This window comes from Arachis ipaensis, chromosome B7 (genome assembly GCF_059453495.1).
Source record: "Arachis ipaensis isolate K30076 ecotype BB chromosome B7, ASM5945349v1, whole genome shotgun sequence".
Classification (NCBI taxonomy): domain Eukaryota; kingdom Viridiplantae; phylum Streptophyta; class Magnoliopsida; order Fabales; family Fabaceae; genus Arachis; species Arachis ipaensis.
In genome coordinates this window covers 22766018-22793918 of record NC_142442.1, presented here as the reverse complement: position 1 = coordinate 22793918, position 27901 = coordinate 22766018, and the positions used below count along the sequence as shown (strand labels likewise).

The window sequence follows — 27901 nt, the reverse complement described above, 5'->3', positions numbered from 1 at the left end:
ATTATTGGTTATGATGTACTTCTTTTTGGGGTTTTGAAATAAGTAACAAGAAATGTAAATAGCAAGAAAGTAAAGAAAACTCAAATGGTAAAAAGGTCTTGGCAAGGGTTAATGGTTAAAGATCTCTATCCTTGTCACTAACCACAATATGATAGTTGTAGGGATCAATCTCATTTAGTCATCCTCTAACAATTGAAGGAAGGTCAAATGAGCTTCATCAATTCCAATCCATAAGTCCTAGCCACTCACTAATCGAATTAGTGAAAGCTAGTGTCAATGGACATCAACCATCAATCACTTGGGCATTAGCAACTCAAGGTCACCTAAGTTACCAACCCAAGTCAAGAATAGAAAAATCTACTCTATAGCTAAAAGAGACATTTCATCAAACACATAGAATACAATAAAGAGAAACATCATAAAATGCAAGAATTAATAAAAGCTATAACTAACACAAGCAAGAAAGCAATAAGAGATACCAAGGCAAACATAAAAAAAAGACATGGAAACATAAAATTGCATTAAAAAGGAAATTGAAAGTAACACAAGAGTTCATAAACTAAATGGGCAAAATAAAGGAATCAAGAGAGAAGTAGATAACTAAAGTGCTAGAACAAATAAAAGTAAGAGAAAACTAAATTAAAATAAGACTAAAACCTAAACCTAAGGAGAAATTGAAAGAAGAAACCCTAAACATAGAGAGAGGAGAGAGCCTCTTTCTAGAATTCTATATCTAAAACCTAAAGTGTGTGAATGAATGAATCAAATGATCCTTCTAGTACCACTCTGCAGCCTCGTGTCTTCATTTTCAGGCCTGAAACTGGGTCAAAAGCAGCCCAGAAATCGTCCCCAGCGAATTCTGTTAATTGCAGCACATGACGTTCATCACGCGTACGCGTCCACCACGCGTACGCGTTGCTGGATATTGAACTCACCACGCGTACGCGTCGTTTGTCTGCTGCATCGGTCACGCGTACCCGTCATCCATGCGTGCACGTCGAGGTCAGCTTTTCAAATCTCCAAATTCTTGTGTTCCTTCCACTTTTGCATGCTTCCTTTCTATTCTCTAAGCCATTCCTGCCCTATAAACCCTGAAATCACTTAACACACACATCACGGCATCGAATGCTAATAAATGAGGATTAAAAATGAGCAATTTTAAATTCAAAGTAGCATGTTTTTAATCATAGCACAAATTCGGAAGGATCTATAAAGCCATGCAATTTTTATGAATAAGTGTAAGAATAGTTGATAAAATCCACTCAATTCAATACAGAATAAACCGTAAAATAGTAGTTTATCAGCACTCTTCCTTGGAATGTTTTCCCCCACATTCTCTATTGATTGTTTGTTGGGAGTAGGAAAGGTGGTAGGATACTCTCCCTCGGAATGTTTTTCTCCACATCCTCTTTTAATTATTGGTTGGGAGTGGGAAAAGTGGTAGGGCACTCTCCCTCGGAATATTTTTCCTACATCTTCTTTTAATTGTGTATGGCAAAAGTGGAGAAGGTGGTAGGGCACTCTCCTCGGAATATTTTCCTCCACATCCTTTGTTGATTGTTTGTTGGGAGTGGGAAAGGTAGTAGAGCACTCTCCTTCGTAATGTTTTCCCCTACATCCTCTTTTGATTGTTGGTTGGGAGTGCAAAAGGTGGTAAGGCACTCTCCCTCTAAATATTTTCCCCACATTCTCTTTTAATTGTGTGTGATGAAAGTGGAGAAGGTGGTAAAATACTCTCCTTCGGAATATTTCTCTCACGTCTCTCTCTGGTTGCAAGGTGTTAGGCACTATCCCACGAACTTTTACGGCATCCAGGGGAAGGGGGTAGGGCACTCTTCCTCGGAACATTTTTCCCTAAGTATACCTATAGGAGAAGGTGGTAGGACACTCTCCCTCGAAATTATTCCTCCTGGGGATGTGCAACAGAGAGACTGATCTGAGAGATGCCAATTGGATTTGTGTCGGGTTTGGCAGAATAACTGACACATGAGCTCATAGCCAGTAGGACAGGCATGCATCATATTACATTTGTTTGAAATTACTTGGGTCTGCATAATTGTTTTGACTTGCCTAATTGACATTCTGATAATTGCTAGTTGTACTACTTGTTATAATTATTCTCTATGTGTGATTGTTTAATTACTTGTGTTTGTGACTTGTTGATTTGGATTATGGTGGAGTGCGGAGGCCTTGATTTGATTATATGTTGGGTCAGAGGCCGTGATTTGATCATATGTTGGGCCGGAGGCCGTGATTTGATTATGTTTTAGGCTGGATGCCGTGATTGATTATATGTTGGGCCGGAGCCTACGATTTGATTATGTTTTGGGCCAGAGCTTGTGGTTGATTATGTTTTGGGCCGGAGGCCGAGATTGGTAAGTTAGTGGAAATTCGATATGCACTTTGACTTGTGGTGGTTTGAATGTTGATTGATTTTGCTTGGGCCAGAGGCCATGATTGATTATGTGATGGGCCAGAGGCCTGATTAATTTATGTTTGAGGTTTAGTAAAATATGAAAAATCAAACTGGTTTATTATAGACTTAATGAACGTATGCTTAGAACATGTTGGTTATTCATACAATTTATGTAATTCTTAAGATTTTTATAATTTAACTATGAATTTGGATTTTGGATAAGTAATTGTTGATTTTCAAAAAGGTTCATAAGACAAGCGATGATCACTGCGGTTGTAAACAACTTTCTTTTTATATATCCTCTTATGACAATTTTGACATTTCTTTAGTGAGATCGTGTGGTTAGGTTCTCACCCTTTTACAGGCTTCTCTTTTCAGGAAATCGATGAGGAAGCTTACAAAAAGATTACTACATTTTTATATATGCGATATTGTTGTATGAGCTTAGTTATCATCTTTTCCCTCGCCATTATTATTATATCTTTGTAAAGAGGGATAGGAGTCATGATTGTAAGGACATATAATGTTTGTAAGTTACTTGTATAAGAAGTCTTGTATGTATATATACATCTATATGTAAGTGCTGTGAATTGTATCTATGTATGTTTGTACAAAGAATAAGTACTTTTGATTTTTCAAACAAAACAGCGATACGATTTTTTGAGTTAAAAGTTCCTATTTTATTATTAAGTATATGAAAGTCGTCGTATTGATGTAGCCGGAGGCGTGGCATTCGAGTAGTAAGGGTGTTATACTGATAATGTGCATCTAGTGCCTGTGACGTGATAGGGGTATCCAAGGTAGAGGATGATGAATGAAAAGTCCTATGGGTGCCAGTAGTCACCTTCCCTCTACCCCAACCATGAGGCCGACTCATGACACCTCTGCTTGTCGTCATGTCTATCTGAAACAAGAATGAAAATAGTTATGGCTAGCGTGCAATATAATTATATAACAATCTAATTAAATTTTAATAAAAACACATAAGATAGAACTAAGGCTAGCGTGCATTATAATTATATAACAATCTAATTAAAGTTTAAACATATAGCAAGCTAGTTAAACTATACTAAGGTTACCCTTATTCGGATTTATCATCTTCTTCCTCAAGTTCATCTCCCTCTTTCGAGATAACTTCCTTATTATCATCAAACTCGTCTTCTTCTTCTTCATCTCTATCCACCTCTCTTCTTCTTGATCATTGTTTTCCTCTAGTGATAGCATGTTGTCATCTACACCATAATCCACAATTTATTAAACTCATCCACCAACGGTTGCAAGAACACATCAATTTTGCTTTTTGGGTTGCTTGGACTGGGTATAATATAAGTTAAAAAAATGTATGACTCCTTCATGCACATTTCAAGAGTTAGGTTATAAAGATTCATTACAACAGATCAACAAGAGTATACGTTACTGAAATTAGAGTTCGGTGCAAATCCATCAGAGCATAAAATTAATCTAACATTTATAGGATTGCTCGCGAATGTAGAATGAACCCAATCAAAGTGATTCCAAGTCTCTCCATTTGACAAACACTATTATTGATTTCTAACCATCTCAATCAACTAAATTCACAAAATTAGTACAAAGTTCAAATTAAAAAAATTCTAAAAACTCAGTCGCAGCCTTCACCAGCAGGCTCAAGAGTTGAATGATTATCAGGAGAGGTATCAGGAGATCGTCACACGCGTGACAAACACGGATGAGATCATGCTAAAGTGGAGGGAGCAGATGGAGCGGATTCAATTCAGCGGATGAAGGCTCAGATGGAAGTGTACCAGGCTCAGCTGCGCGCCGCTGGCATCATCCCTGCTGGTGGCACACATATACCACCACCTTCTACACCACCTCATTAAGGCCATGAGAACGACGACGACGACGACGAGAGGACTACTTGGATCTTTAGTGATTAGTGCTTTGTTTTATGGTTTCATTGTATTTATTTGATTTGCTTGACTTTTAATTTATTTAGCATTTGATAATTTATTTTAAATAATAGGTTTCTATTATTTATAAATTAACCATTAATTATGTGAAAAATAAATTTAAATAAAAAATTAAAATTGACCATTTATTTCACAATTTTTTTTAAAAAATTGACATTGCCATCGGATTTATTGAATGAATAATTCGACGGTAATAGTGTGAGAAACAACATATTGTGGTACGAATATTACCGTCGAAAAAATTCACCGATAACTAAATAATTTTTTGAGTAGGTAATCTGTCGCAAAATCCGACGGTAATTACCGTCAAACGAAAAAATCCAACGGTAAACATTTACCGGCAATGTTTATACTGTTCGATTTCTTTTGACTGTAACTTAATTACCAGCGGATTTTATTCATTTTTTCAACAGAAAATCCGACGGTACTCAATGTTTTTTTTTTTTGTCGTGAGAGAAGGTATTTCAAAAAGTGAGAGAGGGTGCACGCTTTGAATTTAGAGCAAGCTTACCGTCGGATTTGTAACGTATTGCGCGTTACCAAAATGCAGCATTCCGCTAATAATTGGACTAACTGGCTTATTTATCCGTCAATAAATTCAACCCTATGTTTCGTGCCAGTTTTTTTTGTTCCCTCCAATTATTAATAACGAATTTATCTTCAAAAACGAAAATCTTCCATTAATAATTTAACCTGAAGAATTTATTGTCTCAATTGCCGGTAGAGCCGCCACTAAGGTGCGACACTAAATCCAACGGTATTCTATGTGTGTCGTTATTATCACATGTTATAATGACAATTATATATTTATTTTTACTGACAATTGTATAATTACCATTAATTCCTTTTATTTAGCAACAAAGCATAAAATAGATAATGTCCAATTGTTAATAAATATATTAATAACTATTTTTATTGTCGTTAAAAATAAATAAATAATCACTAAAAATAATTTTTTTAATAACGTTACATGTAAGTCTAATAAAAATTTTGATAATTTTACGGTTGGCTATCCCACAGATTGAGGCATCTATCATGATTTTATTTAGTTTATGACAACTTATAAATTGTGTTATTGAAGACTCCATTTTATTTGACTATTATATAGTGGCCAAAATCTTTTAAATGACTTAATTGATTCTTCTATATATATCTTCATTTTTATTGAGATCTATTTTATACAGAAGTACATATTATTATGGAATTCCAAAGTAGAGAACAGGGGGATAATGGTAAACTTCTTAAAGCCCAAAGTCACATATGGAATCATACTTTTAATTTTATAAACTCTATGTCTCTTAAATGTGTTGTTGAGTTAGGCATACCTGATGCTATTCACAAATATGGCAAACCTATGCCACTTTCACAACTCATTTCTTCATTGCAAATTCATCCATCAAAAACCTCCTTTGTCCATCGATTGATGAGAATCTTGGTCCATTCCAACTTCTTCACTACCAAGAATGTCACCAGCAATGACCTCGAAGTTGAAGTTGGGTATGTTCTAACCGATTCATCTATGCTATTGCTTAAGGACAACCCCTTAAGTTTGATACCTCACTTGTTTATGGCCCTAGATCCCAATATTATAAAACCATGGCATCAGATGTCCACATGGTTTAAAAATGATGATCCTACATCATTTGAAACGGAATATGGGATAACGTTTTGGGATTATGCTAGGCAAGCTCCTAAATTTAATGAACTTTTCAACGATGCCATGGCAAGTGATGCACGATTAGTTAGCAAGTTTTTACTTGATGACAAGTGCAAGGGAGTGTTTGAAGGTTTGGAATCATTGGTTGATGTTGGTGGAGGCACCGGAACTGTTGCAAAGGCCATTGCCAAAGCATTTCCACAGTTAGAGTGCATTGTTTTGGATCTTCCACATGTTGTTGCTGATTTGGAAGGAAATGAGAACCTTAAATATGTTGGAGGAAACATGTTTGAGGCCATTCCTCCTTCTAATGCCATTTTGTTGAAGGTAAGAGAATATTATAAGTTGCTTGTAGAATTAATAAAATGTCAAATTATAGTTCTTACAATTTTATTAATTTTTTAATTAAGTTTTTTATATTTTAAAAATTTATAATAAGATGTTTACTAATTATTATTTTTAAGGAAAAAACACACTAATCCTAAAATATTTGTTTTAATAATAATGATCCGTCAGTTACTTACTCCTTTTCACAAATTTTTATGCTAGAGAGAACTACCCAAAATTAAATTAAAAGAGAGGTTATGCTAATAACATAAATACCATCATTATATATGCTTTTTTTCTCTTTACTTTTTTATTTAAATTTTGTATAACTATGTAGTTGATTAGTTTATATATTGTTGTTGTAAGTTAAATACCCATTTACTCAGCTATCATAATCAAATAATTTCTTTTAAATTGTTAGATATTTTCCCCAATGTTTCAAGATGTTAGACCATTTCTAGTAGGAAACTCATTTTAATCCCTATTTATAGCCCACCTATCATAAAAAGTGACTCCACATCAAATTTTGCGTCATAACCAATAAATAGGAACTCAATGAATCTCTCTCTTCTCCATTAGAAGGAATTAACTTTAATCCCTATTGTGGTCCCACCTAATTAATTAATTAAGTAATTAAAATTAATATAATTATTATTTTTTTATAATAATATTATTTAAATTTATAAATTCAAAATAATTCAATATTATAAAATATTAAAATAAATAATCCAACTAAAAATTATTTTATAATATATAAAAATTAAATTTATTTTTTATGTAAAATAAATTTAATTAGTTATGATTTAATATAACAATATAAATAATATTTGATATTGATTTAACATAATTATTTTTATTAATTATAATTTAATATAACTAATTATTAAATAATTAATATAAATAATTAATCAAATAGATATATAAGTATTTAATATATATATTTAATATATTTTTTATTTTTTTTATTAACTTACTACATTGCATGATTTTATTGGTTGTTGTAAGTCCCTACTTAGAGGGACTCTCAGCCTTGATTCCCATTCCCGTGAAGAGTCCTCTTTCCCTTTTCACTCCAATGGTAATTGAGTCCCTATATGTCAGAAGAGGAACTCTATTTCTTAGCATTGGAGTTGCTCTTAACCACACTGTATATATGCGGAGCTGTCAATCCAAAAAGAGCTTGCTTTTTGAGGGGTCGAAAAAGAACCTAACATAAGTTTTTATTTTTTTATCTGTTTTATAATTTTTTTTGAGTCAATAAAAAATCAAATTAAAAATTTTATGATTATAGAAAGTTTGATACTATATTATAATATTAATTTCATAATAACATAAGCTGATATAAAAAAAAATATATAAATAATTATATTTTTAACAGTACCGTATAACTTTAATTTATACTTTATGACTGTGGAGATACAAGCTTAAATCCTTATCAAATTTATGCCCTGATTTTACTAAATAAATAAGATAATCTTAATGAATGGGTCAAAAATTAATATATGTCAAATTCTTTTTAACTGATTATATTACTTTGATTAACAAAACAGTGGATTTTGCATGACTGGAATGACGAGGAATGTTCGAAAATACTGAGGAACTGCAAAGAGGCACTACACATGAGCAAAGGCGAAGGAAGGAAGATTATTGTTATAGACATCGTGATGGGGGATGAGAAGAGTGATCATGAGTCAATTGAAACACAACTCTTCTTTGACATGTTGATGATGGTGTTCCTAACAGGAAAGCAGAGAAATAAAGAAGAATGGGCCAACTTAATATTCTCAGCTGGTTTTAGCGACTACAAAATAATTTCAATTTTAGGAATAAGGTCTCTTATTGAGATATATCCATAGCAATATATATGGCGATATATATAATCATTTTTCTATCTTTTAAAAGGAGAGACTATACACAGATCTCATATGAGCTTGCATATATAGAGTATTAAAAAAGATAAAATGAATAAATCAATATTATTTATGAATTTGGGTTTAGCTAGTGAAAAAATACACATTTTATTTTATTGAGTCTACTAATTAGAGTTTAATAGAAATTGATTATCAAATATTCTATAATCTCATATACATATATACAAAAAATTAATCACTATTTAGTTTGCTATTGCATATGTATAAAAATATGAATTTAATATTTTTTAAAATAATTATTATATTACTGTAAATAAATTTAATTATTTATCTACTATATGTTTGATTATTGTGGTATAATAGTTAATTATCGATGAGTGATTTGCGCGTCTACATATAGTCTTAATGTTTTTAATAGGTATTTCATATAAGAGGCACTCTACTGTAAAGATTAAAGTGGTATAAAGATAATATAATTTTTTTTATAGTTATTTTTTATTATTTTATTATTATTCAAAATGTAGGTCCTACTTTTATTAATTTCTCTTTCATTTTATTAAAAAAAAAATTTGTAAACTTACATCTTTACCATATAATTCACCATCATATAATAGAATAAAGCACCATATTTGATCATAAAATATTATAGCATTAACAAAATTAACCATACAAAATATAAAACTAACTTGTACCCATCAATAATATGATATCCTTCTCATTGCAAATCTAATATTTCACTAACTGGCGTTGGGTTTTGGTTAAGTTGCCAACGTGTGTAACACTTGGGGTGATGTGGCATTGGCTGACATGGATTTTCAAATTAAAAAATTAATAAAAATTAAAAAATTGGATTTAAGGTACCCAAACATGTGACTCTTCATTTTGCGCGTTCCTTCACTTTTACTGCTTGCTCTAGCAGAGTTTTTTCTGTAACTTGATCACCATTACTAGCTCTGAGGAAGAGAGAAGTTATTGAAAACTCCAAAAATCGCTGTGAGAGGCACAATGTCTGAGTCGGTCTTCACTGTTGGTGTAAGGGAGCTTCACGTAGTGGCTTCAAAACGACGACGCAGAGACGGTAAGTTCATAACATGGTTTGAGTTGATAATAGCAAGTAAGAAATAGAGTTGTATTTGGATTATTTGGTTTTGGAAAGATTTTATATAGTGTGTGGGTTTATTGTTTGAAACCATCCTCTGTTCTTATAGGGTTTTATCATTCCATTAAGTCTCATTTTTTTCAGAAATGTTCTTGTATATTTTAAGTAAATAAATTGGATAGATGGTTTAAATGCATGGGGTTATGATGAGTTTGATTGATTCTGAATGTCTTGATTTTTAGGTTAAGCTTTGAAATGTGTTTTTATTTCTGACACAGATGGATACTATGCACATCGAGCTAGTGATTCACCAGAGGGAAGTTTCAGAGAGGACGAGATGGCAAGATGGTGTATGAGGGAGGTGTGGTAACGAAAGTTGAAAGGGTTAACGTGGATACGTTGAATAAGTTTTTTTTATCAATGATTTTCTGAAGGACATTGGGTATAATGAGGTCTCGGCTTTTTATTGGCTTGAACATGGTAAGAAAATTGACTCTGATTTGAGATTGCTGGGGGTGGATTTAGACATTGTGAGGATGTATGAAGCTGCTGTAGCTGATGGGAGGAAGATAGATGTGTATAGTGAGCATCCCATCAATGTCCCAGAGATTGTTGAAGATGATGCACAATCAACAGAAGGTTCCTCTGGTCAACCTACACGCAGTGTTGCAGGAGGTATAATTTTAAACCTGTTTTGTCAAGCACAATTACATGACGGATACTATTGTCAGTTTCATTGATTATATGGTGTTATGATTATCAAATTTTAAAATAATAAATGTCATTTTGTCTTAAACTATAAGAAATAATGCTAGCAGCACATCACATATTTTGCTCTCTTTACATTTGGCAAAACTTTCAGAAGTAATGGAAGGATTTGGAATTCAAGGTGGCTCTCTTTGAATGTGCAAAGACCACAATTGAACAAGAGTTCAATGATGGATTGGAAAGTATTAGGAGGATGAATGCACATGCTGACATGCATGGAAGTACCTTTATAGATAGGATCCAGCCTAGCCAGTGGACTAGAAGCCATTTTAGTGAGTATTCGAAAGTGGATAATATAACCAACAATAACTGAGATTTTCAATGGAAGAATTAAGAAGATGAGGGGGAAGCCTGTTATTACTATGGTAGAGGAGATAAGATGTTATATGTTAAGGATTCTTGCCTGGAACAAGAAGGCCTTAGTGGGTTATATGGTTAGGATAACTCAGTACAATAAAGTAGGCTTAAAAGAGAAAAGGGGGAGAGTAATCATTGGCAGCGAATTCCAACTGGAGATGACAACAGAGAGGTGTATAAGGTGAAGTGTTTGCCTATGAAAGTTAGTGTTCACTTGGGAAGGAAAACATGTTCTTGCAAATTCTGGAAACTCACTAGTCTGCCATGCAAACATGCATGTGCTGCATTGGCTTACCAGAATATAGGAGCTGGAGATTTTGCACATAATTGACACTTTATGAGTGCATACAACTCCATATATGTAGCATTTGGTTCAGCATGTACCAAGTCAAAAGTGCACCACCCCAAATGTCACACATTGGCAACTTAACCAACGAAACCCAACCGCAGTTAGTGAAATATGTGCAATGCGGAGGCTATAATTGATAGGTACAAGTTAATTTTCTGTCATGTATGGTTAGTTTTGTCAACACTATAATCTTTCGTGGTCAGATTTAGAACTTTACTCCATATAATATTAATTTCAATTAAGGTAATCAAATATCTTTTTATTGCGTAGGACAAGTATACACAAATCTTAGAAGCTCAGACCCAAGAATCCCAACAGAGTGCAGAGGAAGGCAACGGATCAATGGTGGACCCTAATGCACTTTGGCAAGAGACGGTTGGAGAGCCATACAAGAACCACATTTATGTAAAGGATCCTTCTTCACCAGCACACTTCGATCGGATCCTTTGGCTGAGGACCGCATTCGTGACTTGTTAGCTCGCCTTGATTAGCGCGAGTCGATTGGTCGAGGAGGATAGACATGTCATTGCAGTGGATGGTGAGGATATCCCAAGGGACCAAGAGGAGAACTGCAAGATGTGGGAGAACATTGCTAGACCTAGTTCCACACAGGCGGGGGGTCGTCATCAGCACTGGTACCACCGACGCTGCAAGATGATCACCATCAACATGAGGACGATTCTAAGGACGGAAAAGTCAAGGGGACCAGCAACTTTGTTAAATTCTGACCAGCAAAAAAAAGTGAGCCATTAGATGAAATCTCACACCAATCTCATACCATTAAAACCATCATTGATGGCTATTTGATGGCTACAAATCACAAAAGTTGCTGGCCCTCTAGCATTCCTCTTCTAAGGACTATGTGGACTCGTACTTTGATGTTTTATTGTTTAGTGCATATTTGTGTTTCAGTCAAGGTTGCGAGAACTGAACCTGTCAATAAACCAGTGAAAACACTGGTTTAATAGTTTAATGGTTCGATCGGGGTTCAACCGAAATTCAACCGATTTAATTAAATATTAAATATATAAATTAAATAATTTCTAACTTAATAAAATTTAAAATTTTACGTAATAAATTATCCATAATTTAATATTAGAAGTTCACAAACAATTTCAAAGTTCATAACTAAACAACCAAACGCACATAATGACAAACACATAATGTTTTACTATCAAAATAAACAATTACTAACAAGTTCTTAACTAATCAAAGGTGCAACTCATCACAAATTATAATCATCTTTAAGTGTTCCAATATCTCCATCATAAACAGGTAATCCAAAGCCACCATCTTTAGAAGTGCCACCATCTTAAAAAATACCACCAAAAGTTTCAAACTAATTTACTTCAAATCATAAAGCTAAGGCTAATTTATGCTTTTGTAGGTTCAAGTCAACTAGGGAATGATCATAAAATTACAAAATTCAAAAACTAGTGAAAAAATTAACATATCCATGAGATCATCTTCAAAACAAATTAACGGTAACAAACCTTCTTTGAACCATTTGCTTTAAGCCAGTTAACCGAGGCCTTTATATCCTTTACAGCGTCTTGCCAATTGAGCCCATCCATCAAATGTTGGGCTTCCGTGACATTAAGACCAACCTTTCCTCAGTACAGACTGGAACAATGGAAGCAATTTTTTGACCCAAAAAAATGGAAGCAATTTCAATTTTCATCACTCATCATCAGTTATCCAATTGAAGATTATAATATCATATAACGGATAAAGAATTCAGATCAGCAAATATTATGAAAGCACTATTATCTTACTCTGGAATACGAGCTTTAAATCCGGGACCTAAGCTAGCTGAGAAATCTTGACAGCATGATTCTTGATTTCAAAATCCACACCACACCACTTCTAAAGAACAACAATTCCAGGAGCATCTTCTTTGCCAACGATATATGCATCAAATGTCTAATAATTGAAAACAGATACCGCATATTAGGAACCTAGAATTTTCTTAGAACAGGTGCATAGCATACACAGAGTAGTATTGCATTCGAAACCCTAGAATTTGCTTAGAAAGATGATATTGAGAACACAATTTATAAAGTGGATGTACACAATAAAACAAAGACTCCGAGTCTAGAACTAAAAACCTGGAAAATGAATGGGAAAGGGAGAGGGAAAGAAGACTAACGGTGTTGTCCCATTGGATGGTGATTTTGTTGAAAGGGGAAGCAGAGTGAGCCATTGAGCGGACTGAGAAGCGCGGTGGCTGCAGGATGCGGTGGCGGCGGGATGTAGTGGTGGTGGCTGCGGTGTTCAAACCCGTCGCTGCTGTGGCTGCAGGACGCGGTGGCTGTGGGACACAGTGGCTGCCGGATGCGGTGGCGGTGGGCTGCTCGATTGGTGGTGGTGGCTTCTATGGTTCTCAAAGAAGAGAGGAGAGATGAGTTGCTGCTGAGTACTGACTGAAGAAGATGGGTGATTTAGGGTTTAGCACTTCGTTAGTTTGTTTAGGCTTTCTTTCTTTCTTTCTTTTTAAAAGGACCAAACCACGCCGTTTAGAGGGTTTATTTTCAAACCCAAAACCCACCAAAAAATTGGACGGTTCTGCCGATTCATTGGTTAATCGTCGGTTTGACCGGTTTTTTACCAATTTTTTATCAGACGGTTTATAAACTTATCCGGACCAACTAAGTGACCGGTTTTCGGTTAACCAAGTTAACCGTTCGGTCCGGTTCGATTTTCAAAACCATGGTTTCAGTTGACCCTTTTTCATTTCATACACTTTATTTGAATTATTGACATTTTTACTTGTAGTATTGATATTATAATTTATTATTTTTTTAAAGTCAGATAATTCCATTTATAAAATAAAAACATATAAGTGTCCATATATAGGACAAGTAAAAGAAATGGAAGACTCCCAACGCTCTGCTATAGAGATAACATCATATAATAATATAATAAGAGAAATAAAAGGAAATAAAATGCTCATTAATTAGGAATTGGGGATTTATTGAAGCTCCTTTTGCAGCATCAAATTCAACGCTATTATCTCTTCCATACTAGTTGATACATTATCAAAGATGAATCTGTTTCTAGTCTTTCATAAGGACCAGCTCAAAATTACCATCACCATCCTTTGAGAGAAGCTATTGGGTTGGGTACATAAGATCCTCATTCTCAAGTTTCACTCAATATAAAAATCAGAGTCTTCGGTGTCCCTTCTAGCAGCCAGTAAACCCATTTTTGATCAAATCTTCATTGATTTCTCATAATAGAAGATGTAATAATTGATTGTTTCTGGGAATTGTAAGCATCTTTGGCAGGTGGGTTGAATCAATGGAATGCAATGATGAAGCTTTTGCAGCACTGGAAGCTTTTTATGAAAGCCCCTCCAAAGAAAAATCTTAATCTTTGCTGAGATTTTCAGCTTCCACAGTTCTCGCCACAAGTTTCGCTGTCTCATAATCTCTGGGCAAAATTCAGTGGGAGGATGCGATAACCTATAAGCCACATGGTACCCCGTAATCACTTCATATAAACCATTTTTATTGAGAGCCCAATAAATTTTATCTTTTCCACTCCCAATTGTTGTTGCTAGCACATGCTGACTAGTGCCCTCAGAAAAAATACTTCTAATTAGAGTTTGACTCAACAAACCATTAGAAAGTATTAAGTCCTTGACTATCAATAGTGGTTGATTTTGCAGATTGAAAACCTCAGATGAAGGGACAACACAAAGATGTGGAGGAGCAAGCCAAGGATCGCTAAAGATTTGGATACTGGACCCATGACCAACTCGCCAAACCAGCCCCTTTTCAACAATCTTATGCCCTTCCAATATGTTACGCCACCCCCACGAAGGTACTGCTCCAATCTCTACATTCATTATAGAATTGTATCGAAAATATTTACCTTTGAGGAGTCTAAATAGGAGTGATTGTGGCTGAGAGACAATTTTCTAACATTGTTTTGCTAATAGCGCCAAATTTTGAGCCCCTAGGTCCTTAAAACCTAGTCCACCTTCCAATTTCGGTCTTGTCATAGTATCTCAACTAACCCATGCTATTTTTTGCTCTGTACCTTTTTGACCCTCCAAAATTGGGAGTGTATGTTGTGAATCTCCCGAATTAAAGTTTCAGGAAGATGAAAATATGATAATGAATAAATTGGGATAGCCTCTCCAATAGCTTTAATTAGAACATGCCTGCCTGCAGAGGGGAGAAGTTTCCTCCACCCTTGAACTCGCTTCTTCACCTTGTCCTTGATTTCTCTGAAGGAGGCCTTTTTTCAATTTTTGGACTGTAGATGGAAGACCCACTATTTATCCTGTGCACTAATATGAACAATTTTCAATTTTTGAGATGGTAGTAATCGAGCAGCACGAGGAGTATTATTACTAAATAATAGAGCTGATTTATACAAATTAACTTTTTGGCCACTAAATCCCTCGTATGACTGAAGAATACTGAGAACATTTTCATAACTATTTTTTACGCTTTGCAAAAAAGGATTGAGTCATCTGTAAACAATAAATGATTAATAGTAGAATATTTTCGGTTGAACTGAATACTTTCAATGAGGCTATTTCGCTCTGTCTTGTTTAGCAAAAAGGATAATCCTTTTGCACAAAAAAGAAAAAGGCAGGGGATAGAGGGTCTCCTTGATGGATACTTCTATTTGGTTTAAAAAAACTAAAAGGTTGACCTTCAACAACGATAGAGTAAGAAACTGTAGTCACCACCTCCTGTATCCAACAAATCCATCTAGATCCAAATCCTAGTTTCTCCAAAATGAACCAAAGAAAATGCCACTCTACACAATCATAGGCTTTGCTCATATTCAATTTAACAGCCATTTCAGTTGATAGGCCCCTCTTCTTTGTCTTTAGATAGTGCATACATTCATGAGCAACTAGGACATTGTCTGAAATCAATCTACCCTTAATGAAGGCACTCTGATTAGGGCTGATCAGCGAAGTCATAAATTTCTGTAGCTGATGGACTAGTACTTTAGAAATAATCTTATACACAACTGAGGAAAGGTTGATGGGTTTAACTTGTGTCATATCCTTTGCATTAGAAATCTTAGGAATGAAACAGATTTGTATATGGTTGAAGCTCTTGAGTAGTCTACCACTGACAAAGAAATTACGGACAACCTTTAAAACATCATCCTCTACTAAACTCTAATAGAATTGAAAAAATTTAGCCGTAAATGCATCATCACCAGGGGCGCTCTAGGGGTGAACACAAAAACTGCACGTTTTACCTCATCAAAATTGATTGGTCTAGTTAATTTTCTGTTCATAATTGTTGAAACTTTGATTTCAAAATCTTCGAATGCATTTTTCGGATTAACTTGGCCAATCGATGTGAAGATATCCTTGAAGTATGTTGCAGCTACTTGTGCAATTTTCTCACAGGTAGTACCATACGTACCATCATTCTTTTCTAGTTTCCAAATTTTATTTCTCCGAATTCTGGATTGGAATGATTGGTGAAAAAAACATGTATTTCTGTCCCCCTTCTTTTAGCCACTTTATACGAGATTTTTTCCTCCAATAACTTTTCTCCTTAAAGTAAGCATCCTCAAGTTTATTTTTCAAGACTTTAATCTGTTCTCCCCCTGTAATACCCTCCTCTCTAAAGATTTCAAGCTGAGAATTGAGTTCACCAATGTCCTTATTCGAATTAAATTTGTTCTGTTGTTGTCATTGAACAACAAGGTGCTTACAATGCTTTAATTTTTGAGCCAAAACAAATATTGTCGAGCCATTCATCAATTCCTTTCAAGCTTTGGTGATAATTACCCTAATTTCTTCTAAACCACACCACATTTCCTAAAACTTAAACCTTTGTTTAGATTTTTTCATGACTGGATTTGTATCAAGGAGGATAGTCACATGATCTGAACTGTTTTCTGCGAGCCGAGACAGTGAGGCTGATGGAAAATGATCCATCCACTCACCGTTTGCAAGTGCACGGTCAAGCCGCTCCCTGATCTGGTCCTGTCCTCGTCACCTATTAGTCCAGGTGAACCTTCTCCCAATCATACTCAAGTACTTCAATCCACCACCATCAATAAAATTCACAAATTTAGAAATAGATGAAGCTGATTTTACCATCTCCTTCCTTCTCATCGAGGCTCACTATAGAATTAAAATCACCCATAATTACAACCTTTCTAAGGAAACATTGTACAAAAGAGGAAAGTTCTGTGTATTGGGTAGAACGAATCCTATCCAAGCTATTTAAATGTACCCCAATTAGCCCCCAAGAACAGTTCAAAGCAGGATCAGTTACCTTGAGAGCTATGAAAAACTCTTTTTGAGCAAGAACCTCAACCGCTGTGCCCTCCTTCCATGCTAAAGCCAATTCACTGGCTATACCCGTCGTACTAACAATCCTTCCATTTGTAAAATGACAAGATCTCAACTTACTTTCCATCAGGTAAGATTAGTTTTTTGTTTCACATATAAATACAATCTCGGGGGAGTGAAATTGGCATATCTCTTTAAAGTTATGGACTGTCAGAGGTCTTTGCAAACCCCGACAATTCTATTAAAGAATTCTCATAGCGAATTAAAGGAAAGAAATAGAGAAGAGCATAAAAAAAGGAATAAAAAAAAATTGACAAAAATCAAACATTGATCTAGATAGCACATGAACTCTATTTAAAAAAAACCCTAGTAGAACAATTTGATCTGACACATAAATTTACCATAATTTATTATTATGAAAAGATTCATATTTATTTAATTGTAATTTATAAATAAATTTTGATCACAAGATTATGAATATATAATAGAGTAAATAGCCAAATTGGTCCCCGAAAGATAGCCCATTCTTCAAACGAGTCCCCGTAAGAAAAAGATAATAAAATTTATCCCCGAAAAATTTAAAATTGGTAACGTTAGTCCTTCCGTCAGTTGGATGATGACGTGGAGGGCTAATGCCACGTGTCACAATATGATTGGTTGACATGTCAGATCGGTGACACGTGGCATGCCACGTGTCAGGTCAGTGACACGTGGCATGCCACGTGGCACTTGACATGTAAAAAAGTTATTTATAATCAAAATAATCCTTGAAAGTTCAGACGTAAGTCATTTTCATCCCTTGAATTTTAAAAATTAATCAAATTAGTCCTTATATAATTTTTTTTATTTTTTCTTGATAATATTAAATTTAAAATATTTTTTGATACTACTAATTTTAATAGAAATGTAATTGACAATAAAAAAATTAGTAATTGTATCTTTTCTTCTTAAAAATTTGTTCAATAAAATTATCTCTCTCCTCTAATTCTTGTCAAAATCTCTCTTATTCTTTTTTATTCTAAAACCTTTTTCTTACATTATTACATTTTGCTGGAATATATATATATATATATATATATATATATATATATATATATATATACTCAAAATTGAAATGTATGTATTTGTTACCCTAAATAAAGTTATATGCTCAAAATAAAAATTTATGTATGTTAACCTAAACAAATTTAATAAAAATTTATACATCTTTTTTTTCATTACGTTATTACTTTCATTTAGATTAACATACATAAATTTTGATTTTGAGCATATAACTTTGTTTAGGTTATATATATATATATATATATATATATATATATATATATATATATATATATATATATATTCCAACAAAATGTAATAATGTAAGAAAAATGTTTTATAATAGAAAATAATAGAGAAATTTTGACAAGAATTAAAGGAGAGATATAATTTTATTGAACAAAATTTTAAGAAGAAAAGATACAATTACTAATTTTTTGATTGTCAATTACATTTCTATTAAAATTAGTAGTATCAAAAAATATTTTAAATTTAATATTATCAAAAAAAAATAAAAAAAATTATATAAGGACTAATTTGATTAATTTTTAAAATTTTAGGGATGAAAATGACTTACGTCTGAACTTTCAAGGACTATTTTGATTATAAATAACTTTTTTACATGTCAAGTGCCACGCGGCATGCCACGTGTCACTGACCTGACACGTGGCATGCCACGTGTCACCGATCTGACATGTCAACCAATCATATTGTGACACGTGGCATTAGCCCTCCACGTCATCATATGCCACGTGGCACTTAACGTGACACGTCATCATCCAACTGACGGAAGGACTAACTTTACCAATTTTAAATTTTTCGGGGACAAATTTTATTATCTTTTTCTTACGGGGACTCGTTTGAAGAATGGGCTATCTTTCGGAGACCAATTTGACTATTTACTCAATATATAATATATTTAAAAATTTGTAAAATATTTTTAAATAATGATCTTATATTACCATCGAATTTAATATGGACTAATTCAATGGTAATAATATTTTGACAACTACTCAAATGAAGATGGTAAAAACATCTTTTTATGAAGATGCTTTGTTTAAAAGTGTGACTTGTTTATTTAGCTACACTTTAAACAAAAACAATACTTTTACAAATATCAAAATCTAACCATACAATCCATCATTTAAGGATAAAAAAAAAAATATTTTCACATGAAAATTATAAATTTTTATTATAATATCCACCTAATATTTTTATATTTATTTTAAATAATAATTATCATCAAGCATTACATAAAACCCAATGATAAATTTGACAGATTTTTAAACGGTGATAAGCGATTTTTCTATAGTGAATTATTACCGTGGAAGAGTTCTAAAAGTCCACAAATTCTTTAATATTAACCCTTCGATTAAAGTATTAATTAATGTTTAATTTCTTTTTTTAAGATAATTTTTTATCTTTTAAAGAATGAATCTATTGCATAATTTTTTACAATAGAATTCCAGTAAAAGATAAGATGAATTTTATGATTTTTTTTATTGTAGTGTCTAAATTGTCTAATTTATTTTTATAAATAAAAAAAAAATATTTAAAATTAAGGAGAAGGTCAAGTAGGTATAATTGATTTCAATTCACAAATTATAACGATTTTACTAATTGAACTTAGTAAGAGGTTAACGTTAATGAATACAAGATCAACTAATAACTCTAAATTATCGATCCAAATTAGATATTAATGACTCACGATCGCCTAATTTCTCTATTACAAGTTAAGAATGCAAAAATTTACTCTAAAACTAATTCAAACATTTTATCAAACACCTATAGTGTATAAACATAAAAGTATCATAAATTACAAGAATTAGTAAAATCTATAACTATCAATAAGAAATTAATAACAATAACTCAAACAAGCATCAAGATAACATAAAACATCAAATTGCATTAAATGAAATTAAAATCAATAAGAGTTCATGAAGCTAGAAATAATAAAATAGAGAGATTAACAAGTAAAACTAAGAGAATTGAGATATTAGAACAATAAAAAGTAAAAAAAAAAAAAATCAAAACAAGAATCAAAACCTAAATCTAAGAAGAATTTAAACTAAAAACTCTAAATTCTAGAGAGAAGAGAGAGCTTCTCTCTCTAGAAAAATACCCTAAAACATATTCCTAAGCTACTCTAATTGCTCCTCCCTTGTTCCTTCTTGAGTTTGGCTTGAAATACTTCAGAAATAAGTTGGATTGGGCCCAAAAAAGCCTTGAAATCGTGACCCACGTGTTCACTTAAATGATCACGTGCTGATAGTCGCGTACACATGAGACATGTGTACGTGCAAATTTGTGAATTCCCAAAACATGCATATGTATGAACCATGCGTACGCGTAACATGAAATTCATGCGTACACAAGGCTTGTGTATACGCATGACCATGAAATGTTCCAAACTCCATTTCTTCATGAATTCTCCATTTTTACATGCTTTTTTCTCACTTCTTCAATCCATCCTTACTTTATAAGCCTGAAATCACTCAACAAACACATCAAGGTATCGAATAGAATTAAAGTAAATTAAATTTAGCATTTTAAGAGCCTAAAAAATATGTTTTTACTCTTAAGAACAATTTAACAAAAAATCACGAAACCATGCTATTTCAGTGAATAAATACAAAATAAATTGATAAAATCTACTCATTTCAATACAAGATAAATCATAAAATTATAGCTTATCAACACCCTTATCCTAAATTTGCTGGCTTGGTTCAATAATTAAATTCAATTTTCTATATCCTATTGCAAAATAGACCTTAAATTACGTACGCATTGGAAAGTTGATACAATTGTCTATTCAAACAACTCTTTATAGTTGTGTATTGTTGAAAATAATAATTTATTTTTATTTATTTAAATTATATATATTAGCGACTCAATAGGTATTAACGTGCCTGTTTAGCCCACAACTAGAAAATGGATTAATACAGACAGATTTACAGACGGATTTAGTCTTTATTACAGACGGATTTTTGGTTACCGACGAAATTACCGACGGATTTTGTCCCTCTGTAAAAGTCCCGTCGGAAATTATTTACCAACGAATTTTTTTTTCGTCGGAAAATTACAGACAGATTTTTACCAGTTACCGACGGATTTTTCCTCTGTAAATTCTACATCCATTTTTTTGAAGGCGACAAACTTTTCGACGGATTTTTCGTCTGTAATTACAGACGGATTTTTAGACGGATTTTTCGTCTGTAATTACAGACGAATTTTTCGACATATTTTCCGTCTGTAATTTGAACTTTGGAAAATCATCTACACTCTGATTACAAACAGAAAATCCGTCGGTAAGGTAAAATAATTTTTTTTTAATTTTTCTATTACAAAAATAAACCTATTTTCATACAAAATAAATATAAATTTAATAAATATAATTTTTTTTATCTATTTTGTATTCGAATATTTATAATATTTCAAAAAATAAACAAATTCATCGTATTATCAAACTAAAAAAAAGTACTATAAACAAGCAAATTAATATAATTCAAAATATAAACAAAGTGTATTAATACATCAACTATAATATTAAGTAACAACCATACATCAAAGTGTGTTGATACATCAACTATAATTCATCACAAACAAATATTTAATTAAAAGAGTATGTAGTCAAATCTTATGGAATAAAAAATCTCTTGGCGTGTATATTTGCCAAGCCAAGCCAAGCTAAACAGATCATGCTGGAACTGCATAGGTTCTTCCTCTAAACGAGACAGTAGCATCGGTGGTAGTGTTGGCATTGGTCAAGAAGCAACTTGATGATTTGTTTGAGGCATACACAGTGACCTGAAATAATTATTTTTGAAAAGTAATTATTCATTATTGCTCTAATTCAATTAGAGGGAAAAAATAATGCAGAGTTGTAATTTTGTTTTCATGTATTTTGGTACCGTGATAGAGTTGCCAAAATCAATTTGGGAAACGTTCCCGTTTGTAAGACTCTCTTCCATTGACTTCAAAACCCTGTGGAGTTCTTTGAGGTGACCCCATTTTGGTTGAGCTTTGTTGCCTACATATAATAATTAATTAATTACTCAAGGATCATTTATGGAAAAATATTAGAAATAGAGATTCTTCTTGATCAATGTAATTTTACCATATTCATCAAGAGGAGCATCATAATCATATGAAGTGGCAATGTATGGTCCACCAGCAGTTCTATCAAAGTTAGTCCCACCATGATACTGACCAAAAATAAATATATTACATCAAACAAACAAATTTAGAGCATAAATGAGAGCAGAGAGAATGATAAGACATCGGACAAAATAATTCCTTTTGTGTGCATAAATAAAACAGGATAAATAATGAATGAACTAGCAAATAAAACTAAAAGAAACCAAATTGCAAGGATGATGAACACGCTACAGCACAACAGATCCACACTTAACCATACCAACCATTTTTCTATTGTGTAATAAAAAAGAAAATCAAAAGGTAAATAGGTATTTCCAAACAGACATAATTGTTCCCCAGAAATAAGAGAAATGAATAAAATACATACTACAACAACCACCAAATAGCAAGTGAAAATGATGATGTCCAGAATCATAACTACCTGTGAATGCCCAACTATGAATAGCTTTGAATTTGTTACTGAATATATGTAATTGATCATTTCTGCCATATCATACAGGGCTAATTCCTGCCAGCTCCAATCCCAGAATTTCTATCAAGGGACCAAAGTTGAATCAATCACATGATGCACTGTACAAACTCTGGCTCTAACAATTCCAATAAAAATAATATACACTGAAAATGACAGTGAAATGAAAATATAAGTATCATGACAATTTAGAATATTTTCTCAAGATCAGTGATCATCAACAGTGCTGTGGAACTCAATTTGGTGCTGAATATAAGTAGCTTCAGCACTGAGAACAATTTAATAATTCTTATTTCAAACATATCAAAGTAAATAGAAAAGGCTTGATAGTATTCGGCACAAACCCTTTTACTATTAAATAATTGAATGATAAAACCTACTAAAGTGTGACCTTATTCATATCAATTGCAAATGTTTTCCCCCAATTCAAATTCAGAATAAATGAACATTTGGTTCTTAGTTTTGACTCATAATTATTTAGCACTGAACTTTATGCACTGATATTATTTTCAGTTTAATCACATATGCCGTCAGCATCTCTATAGGTCAAAGAAGAGCCACACACCTTATTCTTCACTGAATAAAACCTATGACCATGGCTCTAGCGTGTTCCACGCACATTTCCTACCCATACATCAAAACCTTGATCTACAAGGATGAAGCTCAATGATTGTTCAGGAGTATTTAGAAACCATGCATCACCTGCCTGATCACGTCAAATAGCATCAACATATCAAAATGGAGATTCAATTAGATTGTTTAAAACTTCAAAAGGGAACTTCACTAAAGCCTGAACAAGTAAACTTGTAACATTAATCTATATATATAGTACCAGTTGGTGGGAGAATATTGGAAGAAGATGATAAAAGGGCAAAGCATGCCTGAAGCAATCAAAGAGATTCTTGTTGTTGAGGATCAACAAATATCATCATCAGATTCATCAAAAACCAAGGATAATTTCATTAGGGACTTTGATATAAAGCCTAATGTCATATTATATCACTCCCACAAGCAGAAGCAAAAGCACAATTTGGTTATTGCACTACATGAATTAGAAAGGAAGTAAAGAGCAAGCATAAAGGTTCATGAATCCTTCTATTCATGAATCCTTCTATTTTCAATCAAGCAAATTCTAAAATCAAAGAAGGAAACAGTATTCTTCTTACAGAAATAAAATAGTATCATGTTTCAATTTGACATTCAGAGCTTAATCAGAACAAAAAAGAGAAAGGAAAAGGAAAGCAAAGAGAACAAGGAAAGGGGATGCAATGAGAAAAGTGAATGGAATTGACTATCGACTAGCGAATTACCTGCATGCGCGAACAATAAGTGAAGAGAACATCCCAACTGATCCATCGCCAATGCCTAGCCTTTTCTGTTCTAGCGCAGCCACTTCGACTTTGTTCCTGAATATTTGATAGAATAATAATAAACACCCTGTATTGATCCTAGTAACCGCACAAAATTATTTTTTTAGTTAAAACTTAATTCATCCATCCTAAATTCCTAATTATACTTTCTTCGTAAGAGTGAGTTTGTTTTTTTAAGACCTGACAAGAAAGAAAGCAAGTATTAAGTATACTATGCACATTCTCTTCATGTCTCAGCTTTCTCTTCAATTTATCAACTTGTCAAGTTTGAAAACATTAATTTACTCTATGTACTGAAAATTTATTTCACTAATAAATTATCACATACATCTTGTATCAAAGCCATTTTTCTTTCTTGATTCGATCAACGCCCATTTTTCTGTGCAGCCATTGCTTTGCTCCCTCTACTTTCCATCTTGTCCTGCTTTGCACATTCAGAGATATAATCTTTGAAAACAGCAAAAAGAAAGAACTAGCTTGAGTCTCTGATATGTTTCTTATGACAAGTAAAAGAACCAAGCTTCCACTTTCCAGATTCGGATAATATTCAAAAGAGGAAGAGAAATTCTATCTACCTACTACAGTTAAAGTAGTTTAAGCATTGAAATCAAAACTCTTTTAGTGTATAGTTTATAACTGATTCTATCTTGCAAATTACCGAAACAATAGAACAATGGGAGCATCAGAACCAACAAGCATGGCAATAGTTGGAACCATTAAACAATTGAACCACAAAAGCAGAGTATGATAAACCTAGCTAAAACTGGCGTAGAAAAATTGAGCCCTAAGGTTTATCGGCGTAATTTAAACAATGCATACCTGAATCAGCGTAATTTAAACAACTGCTGGTAGATGCTCTGGTTCTCTTTGGAGCAGGAACCGATTGGGATTGGGTCGAATTCCATTGATTCGCTTGCGACAGAGCGCGATAGAGCAACGACGGTGACAGAGCAGCGACAGAAACAGAGCGCGATGACCTTGAGTCTGAAACGCCCGCGAGAGAAGCGATATACCGGAGAGATAGAGAGAGGTCGACGGCGAGACCAGCCATGAGAGAGGTGAGACTCAGTGAGCTTGAGGGTGAGAGTGGCGAGAGAAGAGCGAAGAAACTCAAAGAAGGGTTAGGGGTTCTTCGACGGAGGCAGTGCGAGCGCCGGTGACCGGCAACAATCTTCGTAGAGTGCTGTTAGGGGCTCTTCGTCGCGGTTAGGGGTTCTTCGTGGTAGTTAGGGGTTTTTCATGAGGCACAATGAAGAGACGGTTAGGGTACAGTGAGGCACAATGAAGACAGGTTAGGGTTAGCTAGGTTAATCGTCTTCCTGAGGCACAATGAAGACGGTGTTCATCTTCATGGAGTGCTTTGTAAATTGAGTCGAGAGAGAGAGGGGGGTAGATTAGGTTAAAGTTATTTGTGAAGGGAGCTCGAGAGAGAGAGACGGGGTAGATTAGGTATAATATTTTTTCGGCAGAAAATTTTAAATTACAGACGGATTTTTCGTCTGTAATAATTTAATAAAATACAGTATTTTCGTCTATTGAATTACAGACGGATTTTCCGTCTGTAACTATTTTTCACGAAAAAAATTAATTTTTCTGACAGAATTATAGACGGATTTTCTCTTCCGTCTGTAATTTATGCTAATTCATTTTTTTTTGTTTTCCGACAAAAAATCCCTCTGAAATTCCGTCTGTATTTCAATGGGATAAAATCCGTTAGAAATATCCGTCTGTAATAACTAGTTTTCTAGTAGTGAGCCACTTTTCTATTGTTTTAAAGAAATAAATTAGGATAACATTTTTGTCGTTTTTTTTTAATTATACCTTTTTCTGATAATTTATACATGTATCTTTATTATGTGCTTTTATAATTTAGCATTTTAAAAGTTTTTATAGTAATTTTACTCTCAACAAGATATTATATAAATAAGGATATGTTAATTTTAAAATGATGAAAAAAATACTTATCTGACAAATTTAAAGGGTGAATGATATATTAACACTAACACTAACATATGATATAAATAAGATCACGTCAATATTAAAATAAAAAAGGTGATCTAATAAATTTGAAGAGCGAATAATATATTTTAAGAAATTAATTTTATTTTTTCTTAATATATTATTCGCTTTTTAAATTTGTTAGATCACTATTATTTTTTATTTTAATATTGACGTGACCTTATTTATATCATATTTTAGTGGTGTTAATATATCATTCACCCTTTAAATTTGTCAGATAAGTATTTTTTTCATCATTTTAAAATTAATGTAGCTTTATTTATATGACATTTTGGTTTATAGGGATTGGAGAATCAAATCTCCTCCTATATTGAGATATGAGTCATCACCTCGTCGTGTCTCTGCTACGAACTCTTTTGGGTAATTGCGTTTACATTGATAATTTTTCATGCACGATGAAGATTGATTAAGTGTTTCGTAAGGACCATGGACATTTGCCTTAGCATTGCCTCATGTAAGTGTGGTTCTGCTTCTTTATGAACAATAGCCATTCCATCCTCGTACCGTTGGGTCATGTCTCGAAGACTGCCCACGAACAACGATGATAATATCGTTCTTCTGCCAACATTTTCTGAAACCAATTATAGAGAAAAGTATTATTAGTTTGAAATTTTAACTTCAGGAACACATAATGATCAATCGTGTAGCTATTAAATCGAAAAATATTTACCAGCATTAGTCTCTTCTGTGTGCAAAGCATCTTGTAAGCCTTGATATAGTTCAGCTCGAAGTTTCTGTTGTCTTTATCGAATCCATTTTAACTTGCATGTTTCTATTTTCACATAGTTGTCAACAACATATTGTTGAAGAAGTCGTCCCACTTGGAAAATTATTGAGTGATCATCGGGGCGGATCTGCAAATTTTGAGGATATTAAAAAATGGTTAGAAATTGTGAAACGATGTATTGGTTCAAACTATCATCTAAGGAAGTCTATAAATTATGTAGCAAATATGAGTTTGTACCTGGAACATATAGCTATAATATGTCCGGCATGATACTTTGTTCCCACTTTGAGTTCGAGTATTCATATCCCATCCATGCGTTCCAAATGGAAAAAGAAGAGGATATTGTAGTGGATCATAATAGCCAACAAATTCCTGAATCCTTCTAAGATTACCAGCATAAGTTTGAACCTTGAAATCTCGTCCACACACCATTGTTTCAATGTCATCACTGATTATTATGACTGCTACTTGTGAAGCAGTTGGGAGACTGTATTATGGTTGATTAGCAGATCGCTCTCTAATCACCAAGCTACACTCTTGTACATCTAGTCATTGTGCAAGCTGGTGAAATACATGGATAAAAGAATTATATCGGTACAACAATTGTTGTAGCTTCACAACCAAACTTTCATGTAGTTGTGTGTTCTCCAGCATCCTATTTTATAAATCGTGCTCAGTATCGTATATATACAGTTGCAAGAAGCATGGCCACGTCCCTTGATCGAGATGAAATCCTCCTATACTGTTGTACATTGATCCTTGAGCACGGAATGTATATATACCATGATTTGCTGTAGCTAATTGTTCGTCTATGTGTACACCGCACGAAGTAAAAGATAAAATATGATTGTAACCACGAATGTGTTTCCTGAAATGGTTCCTTTCTGCAAAAGGGTCTAAGAAGATTTCAAGTAATTCTTGAGGAGCATTTACTTGTGGTAAAGAGACTTTTTCCCCATTGCGACACATGTCAAATGTTTCATGGTGAAATAGACGTGCATTACAGTGGGTACATGTCCTTGGAGTAGATAGTGTAGTTTG

The 27901-nt window shown here is 33.4% G+C and overlaps 2 protein-coding genes and 1 long non-coding RNA gene across 3 annotated transcripts; 2 read left to right on the top strand and 1 right to left on the bottom strand.

Moving 5' to 3' along the window:
• The first annotated feature begins 5513 nt into the window (after positions 1-5513).
• Positions 5514-8336, top strand: LOC107608105 (trans-resveratrol di-O-methyltransferase). The gene is made up of 2 exons (XM_016309995.3): positions 5514-6349; positions 7900-8336. Exons 1-2 carry the CDS (start codon positions 5564-5566, stop codon positions 8203-8205), a joined length of 1092 nt encoding a protein of 363 aa, XP_016165481.1. The 5' UTR covers positions 5514-5563; the 3' UTR covers positions 8206-8336.
• A 460-nt stretch (positions 8337-8796) lies between these two features.
• LOC110264906 (uncharacterized) lies at positions 8797-11704 on the top strand. Its single transcript, XR_002351239.2, has 4 exons — positions 8797-9298; positions 9598-9994; positions 10182-10933; positions 11064-11704. It is a non-coding gene; the product is annotated as an uncharacterized LOC110264906 (long non-coding RNA).
• Positions 11705-14004: 2300 nt separating this feature from the next.
• LOC148550579 (uncharacterized) lies at positions 14005-14643 on the bottom strand. The gene has a single exon (XM_088494542.1). The coding sequence runs from the start codon at positions 14641-14643 to the stop codon at positions 14005-14007; it is 639 nt and encodes a 212-aa protein (XP_088350668.1).
• Between the last annotated feature and the right edge of the window lie 13258 nt (positions 14644-27901).

Coding starts and splice junctions, on each gene's coding strand:
- LOC107608105 (XM_016309995.3), top strand. CDS start 5,564: ATGGAATTCCAAAGTAGAGAACAGGGGGATAATGGTAAACTTCTTAAA. Junction 6,350..7,899: donor CTAATGCCATTTTGTTGAAG/GTAAGAGAATAT, acceptor TTAACAAAACAG/TGGATTTTGCATGACTGGAA.
- LOC148550579 (XM_088494542.1), bottom strand. CDS start 14,643: ATGAATGTAGAGATTGGAGCAGTACCTTCGTGGGGGTGGCGTAACATA.